The sequence below is a fragment of the Mobula birostris genome, chromosome 23, assembly GCF_030028105.1.
Source record: "Mobula birostris isolate sMobBir1 chromosome 23, sMobBir1.hap1, whole genome shotgun sequence".
Lineage (NCBI taxonomy): Eukaryota > Metazoa > Chordata > Chondrichthyes > Myliobatiformes > Myliobatidae > Mobula > Mobula birostris.
Window position 1 is genome coordinate 44,009,371 of NC_092392.1, and position 16,234 is coordinate 44,025,604.

The window sequence follows — 16,234 nt, forward strand, 5'->3', positions numbered from 1 at the left end:
GGCAGATCATGTATAACAATCCTGATAGAGTCCTTTAAGGAGGTGACCAGGCATATAGATGAGGGTAGTGCAGTGGATGTGATCTATATGGATTTTAGTAAGGCATTTGACAAGGTTCCACACATCAGGCTTATTCAGAAAGTCAGAAGGCATGGGATCCAAGGAAGTTTGGTCAGGTGGATTCAGAATTAGCTTGCCTGCAGAAGGCAGAGGGTCATGGTGGAGGGTTGTGACTAGTGGTGTCCCACAAGGATCGGTTCTGGGACCTCTACTTTTCATGATTTTTATTAACAACCTGAAGTGGGGATAGAAGGGTGGGTTGGCAAGTTTGCAGATGACACAAAGGTTGGTGGTGTTGTAGGTAGTGCAGAGGACTGTCGAAGATTGCAGAGAGACATTGATAGGTTGCAGAAGTGGGCTGAGAAGTGGCAGATGGAGTTCAACCTGGAGAAGTGTGAGGTGGTACACTTTGGAAAGATAAACTCCAAGGCAGAGTACAAAGTAAATGGCAAGATACTTGGTAGTGTGGAGGAGCAGAGAGATCTGGGGGTACATGTCCACAGATCCTTGAAAGTTGTCTCACAGATAGATAGGGTAGTTAAGAAAGCTTATGGGGTGTTAGCTTTCATAAGTCGAGGGATAGAGTTTTTAAAGAGTCATGAGGTAACGATGCAGCTCTATAAAACTCTGGTTAGGCCACACTTGGAGTACTGTGTCCAGTTCTGGTCACCTCACTATAGGAAGGAAGTGGAAGCATTGGAAAGGGTACAGAGGAGTCTAAAGCAGGCAGCATCCTGGTAAATCTCCTCTGTACCTTTTAATCCATACTCTCTATGATCAGAGATTAAGGGAGCTAGGGCTTTACTCTTTGGAGAGGAGGAGGATGAGGGGAGACATGATAGAGATATACAAGATATTAAGAGGAATAGATAGAGTGGACAGCCAGCGCCTCTTCCCCAGGGCACCACTGCTCAATACAAGAGGACATGGCTTTAAGGTAAGGGGTGGGAAGTTCAAGGGGGATATTAGAGGAAGGCTTTTTTTTACTCAGAGAGTGGTTGGTGCGTGGAATACACTGCCTGAGTCAGTGGTGGAGGCAGATACAACAGTGAAATTTAAGACTACTAGACAGGTATAGGGAGGAATTTAAGGTGGGGGGGTTATATGGGAGGCATGGTTTGAGGGTCGGCACAACAATGTGGGCCAAAGGGCCTGTACTATACTGTACTATTCTATGTTCTATACTGATACTTATGAATCAGAAAGTTCTTTGTTCTGTGACCTACTCAACAAGGATTTATATTAATCTCTTTAATTTCTGCTATCATTTACCAATGCTTCAATAAATAATTCAGAAGGCATGACTCTTCAGAGTTTTTTTAAAATAATATAACTCATCAAACACAATCAATACTTTTACTTAGAAAAATGAGATCCAAAACATGAATTGCTTCTTTGAATTAAAAAATCCACAAAAATCAATGGGAGAATTAAATAATTACTCCAGCACATAGAAACCTTTAATATTAACATGAAATCAGCACCAGCTTACCTTATCTTTTTGTGACATAATTAAAACTATTAAAAATATAGACATTCTGCAGAATCTTAATCCATATCATTCAACTTTGAAAATTTCAAATTTTCTATGAGGTAAAGCATTTCAACATGTTTAAATATACTGCAAATTAAAAACTGGTAATACAGTTTTGAATTATGTTCAAAATATTAAAGCACTTCCAGAAAACTTGTCTACTAGCACAAATGATCTGTTGTAGCCTTTCAAAATAAAAAATCCCAATAGAGAAGTAGCTTATGAAAATATTTCCAATTTTAAACTTTCTTTTTTTTTATCTGTGAACTGTTTGTGCTGTCTACCCAAAAGAAGCACGAGATGGGAATCCCAAAAAAGGAGAAGGAAAAGTGGCAGAACAAAACAAACTAACATTAATAGAAGACAGTCAAATATAATGGCAAGACGTGCATACATATTTTGTGTACATCTGACGAAGTTTTGGGATTATACCTAACTTGTTAATGGGGAAGGGGAAGGGAAGACAGGAATACAGCAAAGGAGTATGTGGTGAATGGATGGGCCAGAGAGAGCAAGTAATCAGGGTAGGATGGGAAAAGGGAATAACATAGTGCATTGTATTGCTGCTGCTAAGATAACAAATTTCACGACACAGGCTGGCAATAATAAACCTGATTCTCTGGTGGTGGGACAAGGAGGATGGAATATGTATTAATTGCTGCAGAGGGAATCCAATAGTACAATTAAAGTATTATTAAACAATTCTAATGTTCAAAGAAACAAAATCTTATTGTTTTATCTCAAGCAATATATTAGGTAACAAGTTTTGGTGAACATGTTAGGAATTTGCACAGTTGGCAGTCAGCTTTTTTTTAATACTAAGCCTTCTGTGAATGATCAGTTCCTATTTGCAAGGCAGCGTTAAGTATCGACAGAACCACGTCTTTTAGTTTCAAAAAATGCTCATGTGTGATGAGGCTCAAATATGCCTTGAAAATGTGTCCAGAGAATTATTCCAAATCCCATATAGTGATGATCATTTTACATCATTATTGTCCATTTTCTACACTAGTGAGCTCCAATCATAATTCCCAAAAAGTGACCAGAAACATTCATAGCTCATTACATTTAAACAAATACCCAGACTTCTGTAATATTGATATTAAGCCAACTTGATGGGCACAAATCCTAACTTGGCAGCCACCAACTGGTTTTGTTCTAGGCGCCCAGTGAAATTCAGTACTTTCATGTTATTTCTTTAGTGTGGAATTTTGAACACAGATAATGAGACTATCGATTTTCCACCATCTCTGCATTATTTTGTGATGGCAAGCCACTTGGATTATGGCAAAAATACATCCATTTTCAACTAAACACAAAGTTTTAAACAAATATTACAAAAGTGCATAGAGTTGCAGAGGATTTGCAAGATGGGACAAGCAAGGGGAGACACTATTGCTTTTATAATCTGTAATAATCCATATATCTCTTTAATATTGAAGCTGGCTTTTACAGTTTAACTAGAACATCAAAATATTAGATTCATTGCTTCATATATTCCATACATATAAAATACTATTAATTAAAAAATATATTCATATATATCTGCCCATGTGCAATTATTCCAATGACCTAGTCCTCATTTTCTTGGATATTTCTCTTCTCATATCATTGTGCTTCTTCAAGTTCTGGATTTCATAAGGAAGGCTCAAATCCCAGATGAACAGCTGTGATTGTAATTCTGAAATACATAATTACAAGCAGCTGAATATCATGAAACAGGTTGAATCATCTATTTGTCCACAATCATAAGTACAATTATTGTTAGAATAATAGAAGTGAATTATTGTAAGCAACCCATTTGTGCAAAACAAACTCCCATCAACAGTAATAAGGCAATCTTTTGTAGACCCATTGGTTAGTATCACAGCTTACAATCGTGGAACAAGTATAAGACAGTGACAAATTTCTGTGGGCAGCTGAAATTAAGGAGGATATTCAATGGTTTCTGATGATTGAAGGAGACAGAGGTTTTGGCAAGGTTGAAAAAGGGCATGTGTGGTGGACAGTGCTGGTATGTGCTAGAAGGGAGATTAATAAGGAGGGATGAATGGGCAAGGAAATCATGGAGGGTGCGATCCCTGTGGAAAGTGAAGAGTGTGGGGTGGGAGGGAGATCTGTTGGGTGATAAGATCCTGTTGAAGATGCCGGAGGCTGCCAGGAACGATGTGTTAAATGAGAAGGCTCATGGGTTGTTAGGTGAGGACAAGAGGAATTCTGTCCCTGTTAAGGCGGCAGAAAGATGGGCTGAGCCCAGATGTCTAAGAAATGGAGGAGATGCAGGTGAGAGCAGCATCAAGGTAGAGGAAAGGAAGCTCCATTCTTGAAAAAAGTGCATCTCATGTCCTGGAAAGGAAACCCTCATCCTGGGAACACATGGAATGGAGAGGAAGGGACTGAGAAAAGGGAATAGCATGTTTACAGGAGACAGGGTGGGAAAAGGTGTAATCAAGATAGCTGTGGGAACTGGTAGGTTTATAAAAGACAGTTTGTCTCTAGAAATGGAGACAGGCAGATCAAGAAAGGGGAAAGAGGTCACAGAAATGGGCCAAGTGAGTTTAAGGACAGGTGGAAGTAGGAGGCAAAGTTGGTGAAATTAATGAGCTCAGCTTGGGTGCATGAAACAGCAGTCATCAATGTAGCGCAGGAAGAGCTGGGAAGCATTATCTCCTCACCTGCCTATCACCTCCGCCTGGTGTTCCTCCTTCTTCCCTTTCTCCAATAGTCCTCTCCCCTCTTCTATCAGATTCTTCCTCCGCCTTTACCATTCCCACTCACCTGGCTTCACCCATCAGCATCTAACTAGTCCTCCTTTCCGTTCCACTACCTTTTTATTCTGGCATCTGCCCCCTTCCTTTCCAGTCCTGAAGAAGGGCCTTAGCCTGAAACTTCAACTTTTATTAATTTCCATAGATACTGCCTGATCTTCTGAGTTCCTCTAGCACTTTGTATGTTGCTCTGGATTTCCAGCATCTGCAGAATCTTGTATTTAGAATAATCCTTGCCCTCCTATACTCTTCTGAGAAATGGACTACCTAGAGCAGGTATCTCAAAACACTATAAAACACCATCAAATGCTGCCTCCAAAAATTCTTCAAATTCACAGTAAGGAAATGTAACATGGCAGGCCAAATAATTTGCCTGCTTTACACCACGCCTTCAAAATATATGTCCTGTTATGAACTCTTTTGTGCAAAGAGATTACCAAGCATACAGAATCAAGTATATTGTCAAAGTCTCCCTGAAGGTATGTAACATCCCAAAACCTCCCAATTTGCAGGTAAGAATGGTGCCTTTGCCAAGTTCTGTTCACTTTAGCTATTATAACAAAGTATCAGAAATATAGCCTACCTCTTTGCCATTTATTGTTTACAAAATATTCTTTATTGACATTTCCTAGGATCAGCAAGACAGTGCAACAGCTTTCCTTTTCTGAAACAAAGAATTGGAGAAATATGTTATGCATTGATAAAAATTCCATCAAAAGACAAATCATTTGATCACTTTAATGAAGGCAACGAATAAGTGCTATGAATAAAGAATATGTGTGCCTATAAAAAAGCATATTTGAGTTAACTTCACATAATTTTCTATTCCGGTTTCATATATCCAAATTTATAAATTGATAAGATCTCATTGTTAAAGGGTAGTACATGGAACAGTACAGCAGAGTATGGGCCTTTTTGGCCACAATGTTGTGCTGATCAATATAAATCTACTCCATGATCAATGTGACAAAAAAATCTAACCTGTCCTTCTACACTGCCCATAACCCTCCATTTTCTCCTTACATCCATGTGCCATCCAAAATGTCTTTATTGTATTAGCCTCTGTTATCACTGTTCCAGATACCTACTGCTCCCTGTGCGGAAAAATAAACCTACCTCTGACCATCTCCTCTAAACTTTCGTCCACTTACCTTAAACTGATATCCTCTGGCATTTGGCACTGCCGGCCTAGGAAAAAGATGCTGCCTCTCTACTCTATCTATGCCTCCTTGAATCTTATACTAATATCAAGTTGCCTCTCATCCTCTGTCACTCCAAGGAGCAAAACCCTAACTTGCTCAAGCTTTTCTCAAAGACATGTTCTCTAACCCCAGGCAGGATCATGATAAATCTCCTCTGCACCCTCTCTAAAGCTTCCATATTCTCCCTTTAATAATGTGATCAGAACTGAACAGAAACCAGAGTTTTATAATATTCCAACATTATCTTGCAGCTCCTGAACTCAATGCCCCAACTAATGAAGTCCAGCTCACCATTTGCCTTCTTAACCACCTTAATAACTTGCACTGCAACTTGGAGAAAACTATGAGTGCAGACTCCAAGATCCCTCTGTTCCTCTACATTGCTAAGAATCTTGCCATTAACCTTACACTCCACCTTCAAGTTTAAACTTCCAAACTGAAACACTTCACAGTTTTCTGGATTGAACCCCATCTCCCAACAAGGCATCCTGTATTCTGTTATAACCTCTGACAATTATTTACACTGCCTTTAACACCTTCAACTTTAAATGTCGTCTGCAAACTTCCAAATCCACTTGGCCACTTCCTCATCCCCAAGTCATTTATAAAACCATAAGAAACAGAGGTCGCAAACAGTTCCTTGTGGAATACCACTAGTCACCAGGCTCCAGGCAGAATGTGCTCTATTTACTATCCCCCTTTGCCTTCTGTAGACAAGCCAATTCCATTCCACTGAGCCATGTTGCCCTGGATCCTATGCCACATGACTTTCTGGATCATGAGTCATTCGGCCCACTAAGTCCACAGCAATCATCAAGCACCCATATACACTATGTCAATCCCATCTCACCTCATGGTGCACTGCCAGCTTGATCCCAAGATCCATCAGTATTTACCATTCTAACTGCAGCAGTTTTAATATGACAATGAGAGCTGACATCACCGTGGCTACTGACAGCAGACCTGCTCTCCAACTGGTCCTCATTAAAGGATTTGAAGAGTACTCACTCTAAATACAGGGTCTTGAAAGAAAAGTTTACTGTTACTTTTTGTCACTATCACTCTTCAAGTTGGGAGTCGGTAATTTTCAAGCCTGCTGCCTTCCTTGTATTTTCAGGCTCCCTCTCTGGAATTAAACTCTTACTCCTTGTGACAGTTGATAACTGTGGCTGGCTCAGACAATATCATCAAAAGTTGACAGGCAGACATTTAATTACATTGTCGCCATCACAAGGCTGTATGGGATACATACATATCCCTGTGTAATTAGGTCTTGCTGATCGTGGCAGAACTGTAGTAGCCAATCTCGTGCTAGATTGTCCTGACAGAAATCCATGTCTATTCATTGAAATCCACTTGATCGTATTACATAGTAAAATGGTAAGTTATTTCAACATTGTAAAAGCTTTAATATTGTAAACATAAAATTACATTAATTATTTGTAATATCACAGTGCCAAAAATGTTCATGACACCCCCTCAGTCTTGTCCTCCAATCAGTTGTAAGTAGGGTACCTTCAGAAAGTTTTTATGGACATCTCAATTACGCACATATTTTTCTTATTGTAACTTCTACTGTTTTCAAGTCGTGATCTTGAAAACTAAGTGTTTTCATGCCAAAACTTGTTTTTTTTAAATATGAAACTACCTTTCAGAATACATTCCAGTATGAACCATATAGAACCTTGCTATCCAATACTGTACACTTGGAATTTCAAATAAGCATTTCTTACCGATTTGTGTTGTCACCATACTTCGAATGGAGTGACAAAATGTATCCATAACATAAATGGGTAGATGAGTAGAAAGATCTAATAAAATGATGTCACCTCCTCCTGTCCCAATCCACAAGGTAGTGGGTTTTTGAAGATGAAGAGCCTTCACTCTAGCAGAATAGCTGTCATTCCTAAGGAAATTATTTGTATAATAAACATAAATGCATTCTTGAGCAAATTATTTTTCATTCAAAAATAACAGTAATGAACAAAAAGTCCTCAGCAAGGTGTGAAAATAAAACAGAAGCACAAGAATTTAAACTCCATAACATTTTCTTTAATTTAAACAACATGTGCTAAACATCAATTTAACCTGGAGAATTTCCAGCATCTGCAGAATTCCTGTTGTTAACCTGGAGAATGCTGCCTTTGTGCCATTTTCATGTAAAGTCGTAAAAAACATACAATTCCACTAGGCGGTTTCTGTTGTGTGTGGAGGTGGGAGGGTGGTGAAGGGTAGTAACATTATGGGAGAGACAAGAAAATGAAATTAACATAGGATTAATGTAAAGAGGCAAATAATAGCCACTGTGAAAGGCCTACTTCTCTGCTGTCTCTAAGACTCAATGAGATTAAGTGGTCAGCATACTGTCACAACTTCATACTGTTGCAATCTCCCTTCACATGACAAATGCCACCCAGCTTCCAGGATTTCCTGAGCAAAAACAGCTACCTAACACTTTTCATTTTTTATCTCCAGAGTCAATAACTGCAAACCCTGCCCCCAATCTTGCCTCTCCTGCTTCATGTTTCGTTCTGATTTTCTCCCCTCATAACCTGAGATACCACTTGATCTTGAGTTCATCAACTTTCCCAATTTATAAAGGTTTTCACACGAAGGCCCCCCTTGTCCAATCAGGTCTCATGATCCCAGTCTCAGGAAAAGAACAATAGGTGTCAGTAATATATTTTTGAATTAGAGAAAGTACAACACTCGAAACAGCTGAATTCTGTCAAACAAAGCAAGTTTTCCTTCAAAAAGCAGAAAGCTATTTACACTCATTCATCACTTGAACGATATATTCTACTTGCAAAGACAGGATAGGATCTTACTCAAATATAATACAATGATATTACTCAAGAAGCTGTCCCTGTTGTTATATTCCTAAATAGAAAACCAATTGCAACCAACGTAATAATCCGATTTTACTAATTAAGGAAGCATGTAAACTACTAAAGATTGCAGTTACATTGACTTGGGAGTTCTGAAGGTATGAATTAGCTGCAGCAAAATAGTCCTCTCTGTCAGATTCCTTGCCACCAAGAATATGAGCAAACTGATGGTAGGTTTCAATCAATCACCAGCTGGTAAGAAGTACTAATTAATGGAGTTGTGGGTTAGATATACTAAGATTTATAATCTATTGATTATTAACCATATTTCCTCTGAATAATGAGTTGTGAGACAAAAATCGCAGAAGAATAGTTCAGTTTGCTGAATTGGATTACTTACTTAAGAATAGAAGCACAGTCAAATGATAGATTCATTTTATCTACATTGTAGTCCCATATTTCGACAACATGGCTACCCTTCTTTGCCAAATATATATAATCATCAATCACCATTGTGATAATATTTCCACTGTGATATTTCTGTTGTCTTCTGCAAAAATAAATGATGGAGAATTATTTTCAATCAGTTTGTTGTTCGCCGTGGATAATAGATATGACAATTCAGGAAATCATTCTCCAAAAACTAAGCATATCAGAAAATTTTTACATTGAAAACTGTTCAATCTCTTCTGGCTAATGAAAAAGCTCACTTTTTCATGGGATTCTTGCTTAACAGCTTTTTGGAAACAAGAGACAGAAAAATGTGTTTATAAGCTCACAGTTTGATCATTTGCTCCATATTTTAAAACTGCATGCATCAGAGCTGTTGAATAGCAAAATTTGATTATGGAAGATTTATGTTCTATTTGCCCTGTTAAAAGCAGGAGTTACAGAATGTTATCATATTCTTTAAAGGATGTGAGCAGCTCAAATGGAAGGGAACCTTACCTGCTAAATTGAAAATTATCTTAAAGGCACTTTGATTACTTACCTGCTGATTTGTTTTTCGAACAAGATTAATTAGTTTTAGATCAGTGGTTCTCACTCATCTTTTGAGTTACCACCCCCTTAGCTCCCAGCCTACAAACCGAGCACACCCTTCTCCTTTTCCAGCATTAAATAAAAACTATTAAGAATTTTAATTTGCGATGCACAGGGAAAGAAAATAGGAACTGCAAATCAAAGCAGTGACAAATGATTTCAAAAATTATTCAAATCTATTTAAAGCTACAAATTAAATTATTTAATCACAGGAAAAACAATTTTCATCAACAATTTTAAAGTGTACATTAGTAGTCCAACTATTCACAACTTCAATGCTTTTTCACATTCCAATGAGATAGATGGGCTTGGTGCAGCAATATCAGCTTCTCAACATCAGGCTGAATGTCACCCAGAAGGAGTCTCAGATCCCCACATTCAGTCATTTGCAGTCTGTTTCATCACTCTGAAAGAAGTTGGGAGACTGCGCTGAAATCACATTCCACTATATATGATGTTGGAAAGGCAATAAAGAACATCTTGACCTTTTTTTCACAATGCAGGACAGTGTTCAGAGATTTCTTTCTGCAACCAAAATTATTGATGTGATTTTTTGAACCTCAGCTTCAGCTCAAAGTCATTTTGTAGCAAGGTCAGTTCTTTCTCCATCTTTCCCGTTGAATCCACATCACAAGTCTTCAGGAATAGATTTAGTACCCAGTAAGGAACTTGGATCGGAAGAAAATTCTGAAATCTCTCTACATGTCTTTATACAAAGCACCCAACTGGGCACTGTATACTTAAAGAATACCAGATGATGATCTTCCTTTCTCTTCCAACTCCAAGAGGCTCGGAAATTGGAAAAAGTTCTGACAGCCAATGTTACACTTAAATAGCAAACAAGAGAAAATCTGCCGATGCTAGAAATCCTAACAGCACATACAAAATGCTGGAGGAGCTCAGCAGACCAGGCAGTTTCTATGGAAAAATGTACAGTTGACATTTCAGATGTTGACTGTGCATTTTTCCATAGATGCTACCTGGCCTGCTGAGTTCCTCCAGCATTTTGTGTTTGTTGCTTGCACTTAAATAGGGTTAACTTGAACAGAAATGTAGAGATGACTGATATGACTTTGATAAGATTCACATTATTTCCTTGCAATTGAAAATTATTTTATTAAACTTTGTGAATAATTCTGACAAATAAGTAATGTCATAGCTAGTATTCTTAAGTTGATTACTGAATGAAGCATTGGAGTCTTCAAAGAGCCCTGTCATAATTCCAAAAGGAGCATTAGAAGTGTCTCAGGAAGTTTCCTTTTGAGAGGCATCTGATTTCTGTATGCAAAAGCAAATGTACAAACTGTTCATCATTTTCAATACAAGGCTCTCAGATAGTCAAGAATTGAGAGCATGGAACTTGATTCTGTGATAACAGGAGTTAATAATTTGTGCAGTCGATCATTTCAGTCTTTTTGTGACCAGATATTGTCTGTGAGTTATGCAGTGAATGGTAAATATGTTCAGTACAGGTATTTTCAAAAAAATAACAACCCCATGGTGGTGTCTGCCATTGATCATGCCTGTGATGGAGAACACTCGGTCAACACACCCCTCATAATGCACATTCACATACACACAAATATTGCCATGTCATTCAGTTGTCATTGTGGTGAGTGCATCTACTTCAATGTCTTTGTGGTATTTTCTCATAATTAACCCACAACATTGCTATATACATTCCGAGTCGGACACCAAAGTTCAAAGTTCAATCTTCATTTGTACTTGACTGTAAGTGTGTGATTGTGTTGAGCATTCTGCTGTTTCATGCTGTTGTCTCCTGGCAGTTCTGTGGTGTCTGCTGGGTCCCAAACTGAGCTGATGCACTCAGGTTGACTTTATGATGCCTTTCCACATACATAGTGGAATATTCCACTTCTTTAGTGATGGGAATATGAAAATGCGTATATGTTGTTAGTATATTGTATTTAATTCTGTTTATTTTGTTACATAATTATAATTACATTGTGGGTGCATCACATTCTAATTCATGTGTACCCTTAAGTTAACTTTGATGGTAGTGCCTATAAAAGGAGCTCATTGCCCTCAGTAAGGGAGAGGGGTGAGGGCTCACAGAAGTTCTCACTGGACAAGAATAAGTATGGAGATTTTATTGTGTTTTCTTATATCTTTTTGTAAATATTGGCAGTTTTTTTTTTACTATTTTCACTCATTTTCACTAATGTTTGTAAGTTTGATTTTGACGCACATGATAAAAACCCTTGAACTAAATTGTTAAGTGACTCCAGCCATTTTTTCTTTGGTAAAATTGAAGATCATAAGCCACATTTTTGACAGCACCCCATCTGTTGCACAAGCAAGAACGTTGGCAAGGGGAATGTCGCTCTCTTTGAAAAAATGATCAACAGCTCAACTTCTTCTTCTTCTTCATATCGGGTTCTAATCCCCTTGCAAACAACAACTCTTGAACCATGTTTTTATCTTTTATGAAGGAAATATAACCGAGAAGCAAAGATTTGTTGCCTGGCGAAGTTGGCTCATCCAACTATAGAGCAAATTTTATTGCCCTAATTATGTTGCTCAATGTGCTTTCCAGATCCTCAGACATTTCATCTATTCATCTTTGAACACAGTTGTTGCTGAGAGGAATCACACTGATCATTTACTCTGGTGACTGATGCACAGCAATACTCAGAATCTCCTTTACTTCTGGCAGAATCAGTTCTTCTCCATTTGCATGGGGCTTTCCAGGTTTAGCAATGAGAATGAAATGATGTATGAAGCATCTGAACCATCACTGTTTTGTTGTGAATTACTGGACAAACATGTTTTGAATAGATTTTCATTTCTGAAATTTTTCACAAAGTGACTGAAAACAAGCTAAGTTGTTGTTCAAAGTGTATTCTCTTCAAACGCTCAAGAAGCCTGGACAGTTTCATTTCTTCATTTAAAATGCTTTTTCACACAATGTCCACTTTGGCTGTTGTTGGTTGCTTGATACTGGTATAAACCATATTTCAGATACCCCACATTATACTGTCTAAACTTCTTTTTTGTTCGGTCTGCTTCTTCCATTTTTGTTTTGGATTAATGGCCATGATCAATCGCCCATTGTTCAAGTCCAACCTCAAGCGCTGTGATCAACAAAGGGAACCTTATGATGTCATCATAGCTCAGGTGAAAGGTAAAAGGTACGTAAAGTAGGGCAGCGTATCTCAGAAACCATTCGCTGGGGCAAATTTTGAAATTTAACCCATTGAATGCCATAGTCACAGGAATTGCAATTCTGTGCAGTTAGTGTATGGGAATCATACCAGCTAACACTGTACTACAGCAGTGAACAGCAATAATGCACAGGCTAGATCAGGACATAACACTATTTCTTCAGTCCAGGTTTCTCATGCTATGCCAAATACAGAAGAGTCACATTGCTTTTCAACAAGTAAGACATGCTTCGAGCAATGTCTAAGAAAACAGTGAGTTAGCAAGCGGTGTGATGATTACAAGATCATTGTAATCAATTATGCCGCACTAAAGATCAAGTGCTTATTTTAAGTAATTCATTCCTCTAATTAAGCCTGTAATCTCTCAGCTTCTCCCTTCCTACTAAGCGCCCCCACACACCACCCCCTTTACCTTTACTGCCCCCTTAGAAACTCCCACCACTCTCCCCGCCCAAGGGGAACTACTGATTTAGATTGTTCAGAGAATTCTTGGAGATACTGAATAACTTTATCTTTAGCAGATCATTTGCAAGCGGGCAAATGAATAGAAACAATAACTGTTTTACTTGGCCTAGAACCACCCAACTGCATACACACATTTCAAAAGAAGCAAAACACCTGAAGTGTATTTGCTGCTAAACCTGACAGAAAAAGAATAACACAAAGAGGTATTATAATCGAGGCAGGGGGAAGACCACCTGTTGACTTTAAGATAACCGGCTGCCTGTCCTCACACCACAATCCATCTTCAAATGTAGCTTTGACTGGGAAATTGGATCTCACACACCAGTACTATTCTGTGCAGTGCAGTGCATGGCATCTCCCAGCTAATTAGTCTGGCAGATTTCTCAGCTTTGCGTTGGCATTCTGTGAGCCCTGGCTGCTGAAATTAAACTTTTGTCAATGTCTTGGTACTGTTAGAAATTATATTTTAACTAACTGAACTAAATTTTTAAAAAATACAAAGATCATTTTACTTTTCTCTTGGTCAACATTACTTCCTGATGATTAATTTCAATTCAATTTCCCATTCCCATTCAGAGCTTAGGAGGGTTAATGGTGCCTAATGACGACGCCTTTGCTTGCATCTTCGCAAACAGCTCTATTTCCATCTTTAATCTCTCTATTTTTCCCTTTCAGGGCTCTTTTGAAGACCCTGACCTGAAGTTACACGCTGACTACAGTTCTTTGTGGGAATGGGACCCGCTCTTGGGGTTTCACAATTGGTTGTTGTTCGGCACACCAAGGGCTCAGCCTAAGAGCTCAGCTCAGCTTCGGAGGACTGAGCTTTTGTGGCTTTGAAGACGGTGGGGGGGGGGGGGGGGGTGCGGAATCAGAGGTTGGTGTCTGAGCAGAAGACCAGTCTGTCGTGGAGGATGGAAGATCTAAGGCTGTGTGCCCAGAGACCCAAAATCTTTGGGCACACAGCTCAGAAAAAGTGACGCAACAGACTTCTAACATCATAAACCAGTGAGTTGTTTTTTTTTATGTCTTCCCTCTCACTATGAAATGGAGATACTCCTTTCTCCATTACTAGGAGAGAGAGAGCCTGTGGTATGTCGAATGCCGGGTGAACAATGTAGTCTTTAGAGTACTGTACGTCTGTGTCTTTACTGATGCTTTGCTCACGCTTGAGTGCTCAGAGGCAGGTGCCAGTGCTGTTATTTTTGCAGTGGGAAGAGGGGGGAATTGTTGCTTGCTGCTGCTTACACACGGGAGGGAGGGGAGCTGGAGGGGGTGACTTTGGGGTTCTAACATTTAACTGTCATTCATTCTTTAGGGGCACTCCTCTGTTTTCATGGATGTTTGCGAAGAAAAAGCATTTCAAGATGTATATTATATATATTCCTCTGACATTATACTTTATTGTCGCCAAACAATTGATACTAGAACGTACAACCATCATAGCGATATTTGATTCTGCGCTTCCCGCTCCCTGGATTACTAATCGATAGTAAATATTAAAAATATTTAAAATTTGAATTATAAATCATAAATAGAAAATAGAAAAATGGAAAATAAGGTAGTGCAAAAAAACCGAGATGCAGGTCCGGATATTTGGAGGGTACGGCTCAGATCTGGGTCAGGATCCGTTCAGCAGACTTATCACAGTTGGAAAGAAGCTGTTCGAAAAGTGCGTTGGCTGGGTGGGTCGTGTCCTTGATTATCCTGGCAGCACTGCTCCGACAGTGTGCGGTGTAAAGTGAGTCCAAGGACGGAAGGCTGGTTTGTGTGATGTGCTGCGCATTGTGTTCACAATCTTCTGCAGCTTCTTCCGGTCTTGGACAGGACAACTTCCATACCAGGTTGTGATGCACCCTAGAAGATGGCTTTCTACAGTGCATCTATAAAAATTAGCGAGGGTTTTAGGGGACAGGCCAAATTTCTTTAGTTTTCTCAGGAAGTAAAGGCACTGGTGGACCTTCTTGGCAGTGGACTCTGCTTGGTTGGACCAAGTCAGGTCATTTGTGATATTGACCCCGAGGAACTTAAAGCTTTTGACCTGTTCCACTTGTGCACCACTGATGTAAATTGGGTCGTGCAGTCCGCTACTCCTTCTGAAGTCAACAACCAATTCCTTTGTCTTGCTGACGTTGAGGGATAGGTTATTGTCTTCGCACCATGCCACCAAGTTCTTAATTTCCTCTCTGTACTCAAACTCATCATTACCCGAGATATGGCCTACAATTGCTGTGTCATCAGCAAACTTATACATTAAATGTACCTTTGAAACCTTTGACAAGTCAGTCCATGACCTCCTCTACCAAACTCAAGTTGGAGAACCAACACCTCATATTCCGTCTCGGTAGTCTCCAACCTGACTGCATGAACATCGATTTCTCTAACTTACGGTAACTACTTCCCCTTCTCTTTTTTCTATTCCTCACTCTGATTATACTCACACCTCTTCTCTTCTCCTCACCCACCCATCACCTCCCTCTGGTTTCCCTCCTCCTTCCATTTCCTCCATCATTTACTGTCCTTTCCTGTTAGATCCTTTTTCAGCCCTTTACTTCTTCCACCTCTCTCTCTCCCAACTTCTTACTTCATCCTCCCACTCCCACCCAACCACCTACTCCTCACCTGATCTCATCCATCAAATAGCATCTTGTACTTCTTCCCCAATGCATACGTTCTTATTCTGGCTTCTACCCTCTTTCATTCCAGTCTTCATAAAGAATCTCAGCCAAAAAATATCCACTATTTATTCTCTTCCACAGACACTGCTTGGCTTGCTATGCTTCTCCAGCATTTTGTGTGTGTTAATCAAGGTTTCCAGCATCGGCAAAATCTCGTGTTCCTAATGATTTCAATGGGCTTGCAGGCCACACTAGGCTTAATCTTGTGCAGACCATACAAAAAGATTTCTCAGGCTGAGATGTCTGTGGAAGTTCACACTGCCACAACAGAACTCAATTTCAATTTTACCAAGGCAGCACAGAGGCAGTGAGCAACACAGGTGCCACTGCAGAAGGCGTCGTTACTAATATAAACCCACACCAGGGCTGGCCTTCAGGATTTCTCTGAAGAAAGGCAGCAAACTCCAACAGAAATGCTAATGCCCAGATAGAGGATCTCCAAGATTGGAACTACTGTGTAGACATGGCAATATTTC

At 39.3% G+C, this 16,234-nt stretch overlaps 1 protein-coding gene across 3 annotated transcripts in view; it reads right to left on the bottom strand.

The window, feature by feature from the left end:
* Positions 1-1,402: 1,402 nt before the first annotated feature.
* The window catches only part of lrrk2 (leucine-rich repeat kinase 2), a 138,751-nt gene continuing 123,919 nt past the window's right edge, over positions 1,403-16,234 (bottom strand). For all 3 annotated transcript variants that reach the window (XM_072241031.1, XM_072241030.1, XM_072241034.1), the window contains 4 exons: positions 8,793-8,942; positions 7,298-7,470; positions 4,946-5,026; positions 1,403-3,275 (listed from right to left, as the gene is read on the bottom strand). In XM_072241031.1, coding sequence (XP_072097132.1) covers positions 3,154-3,275; positions 4,946-5,026; positions 7,298-7,470; positions 8,793-8,942 — 526 coding nt within the window. In that variant the 3' untranslated portion in view covers positions 1,403-3,153. The remainder of the gene's footprint in view (positions 3,276-4,945; positions 5,027-7,297; positions 7,471-8,792; positions 8,943-16,234) is intronic.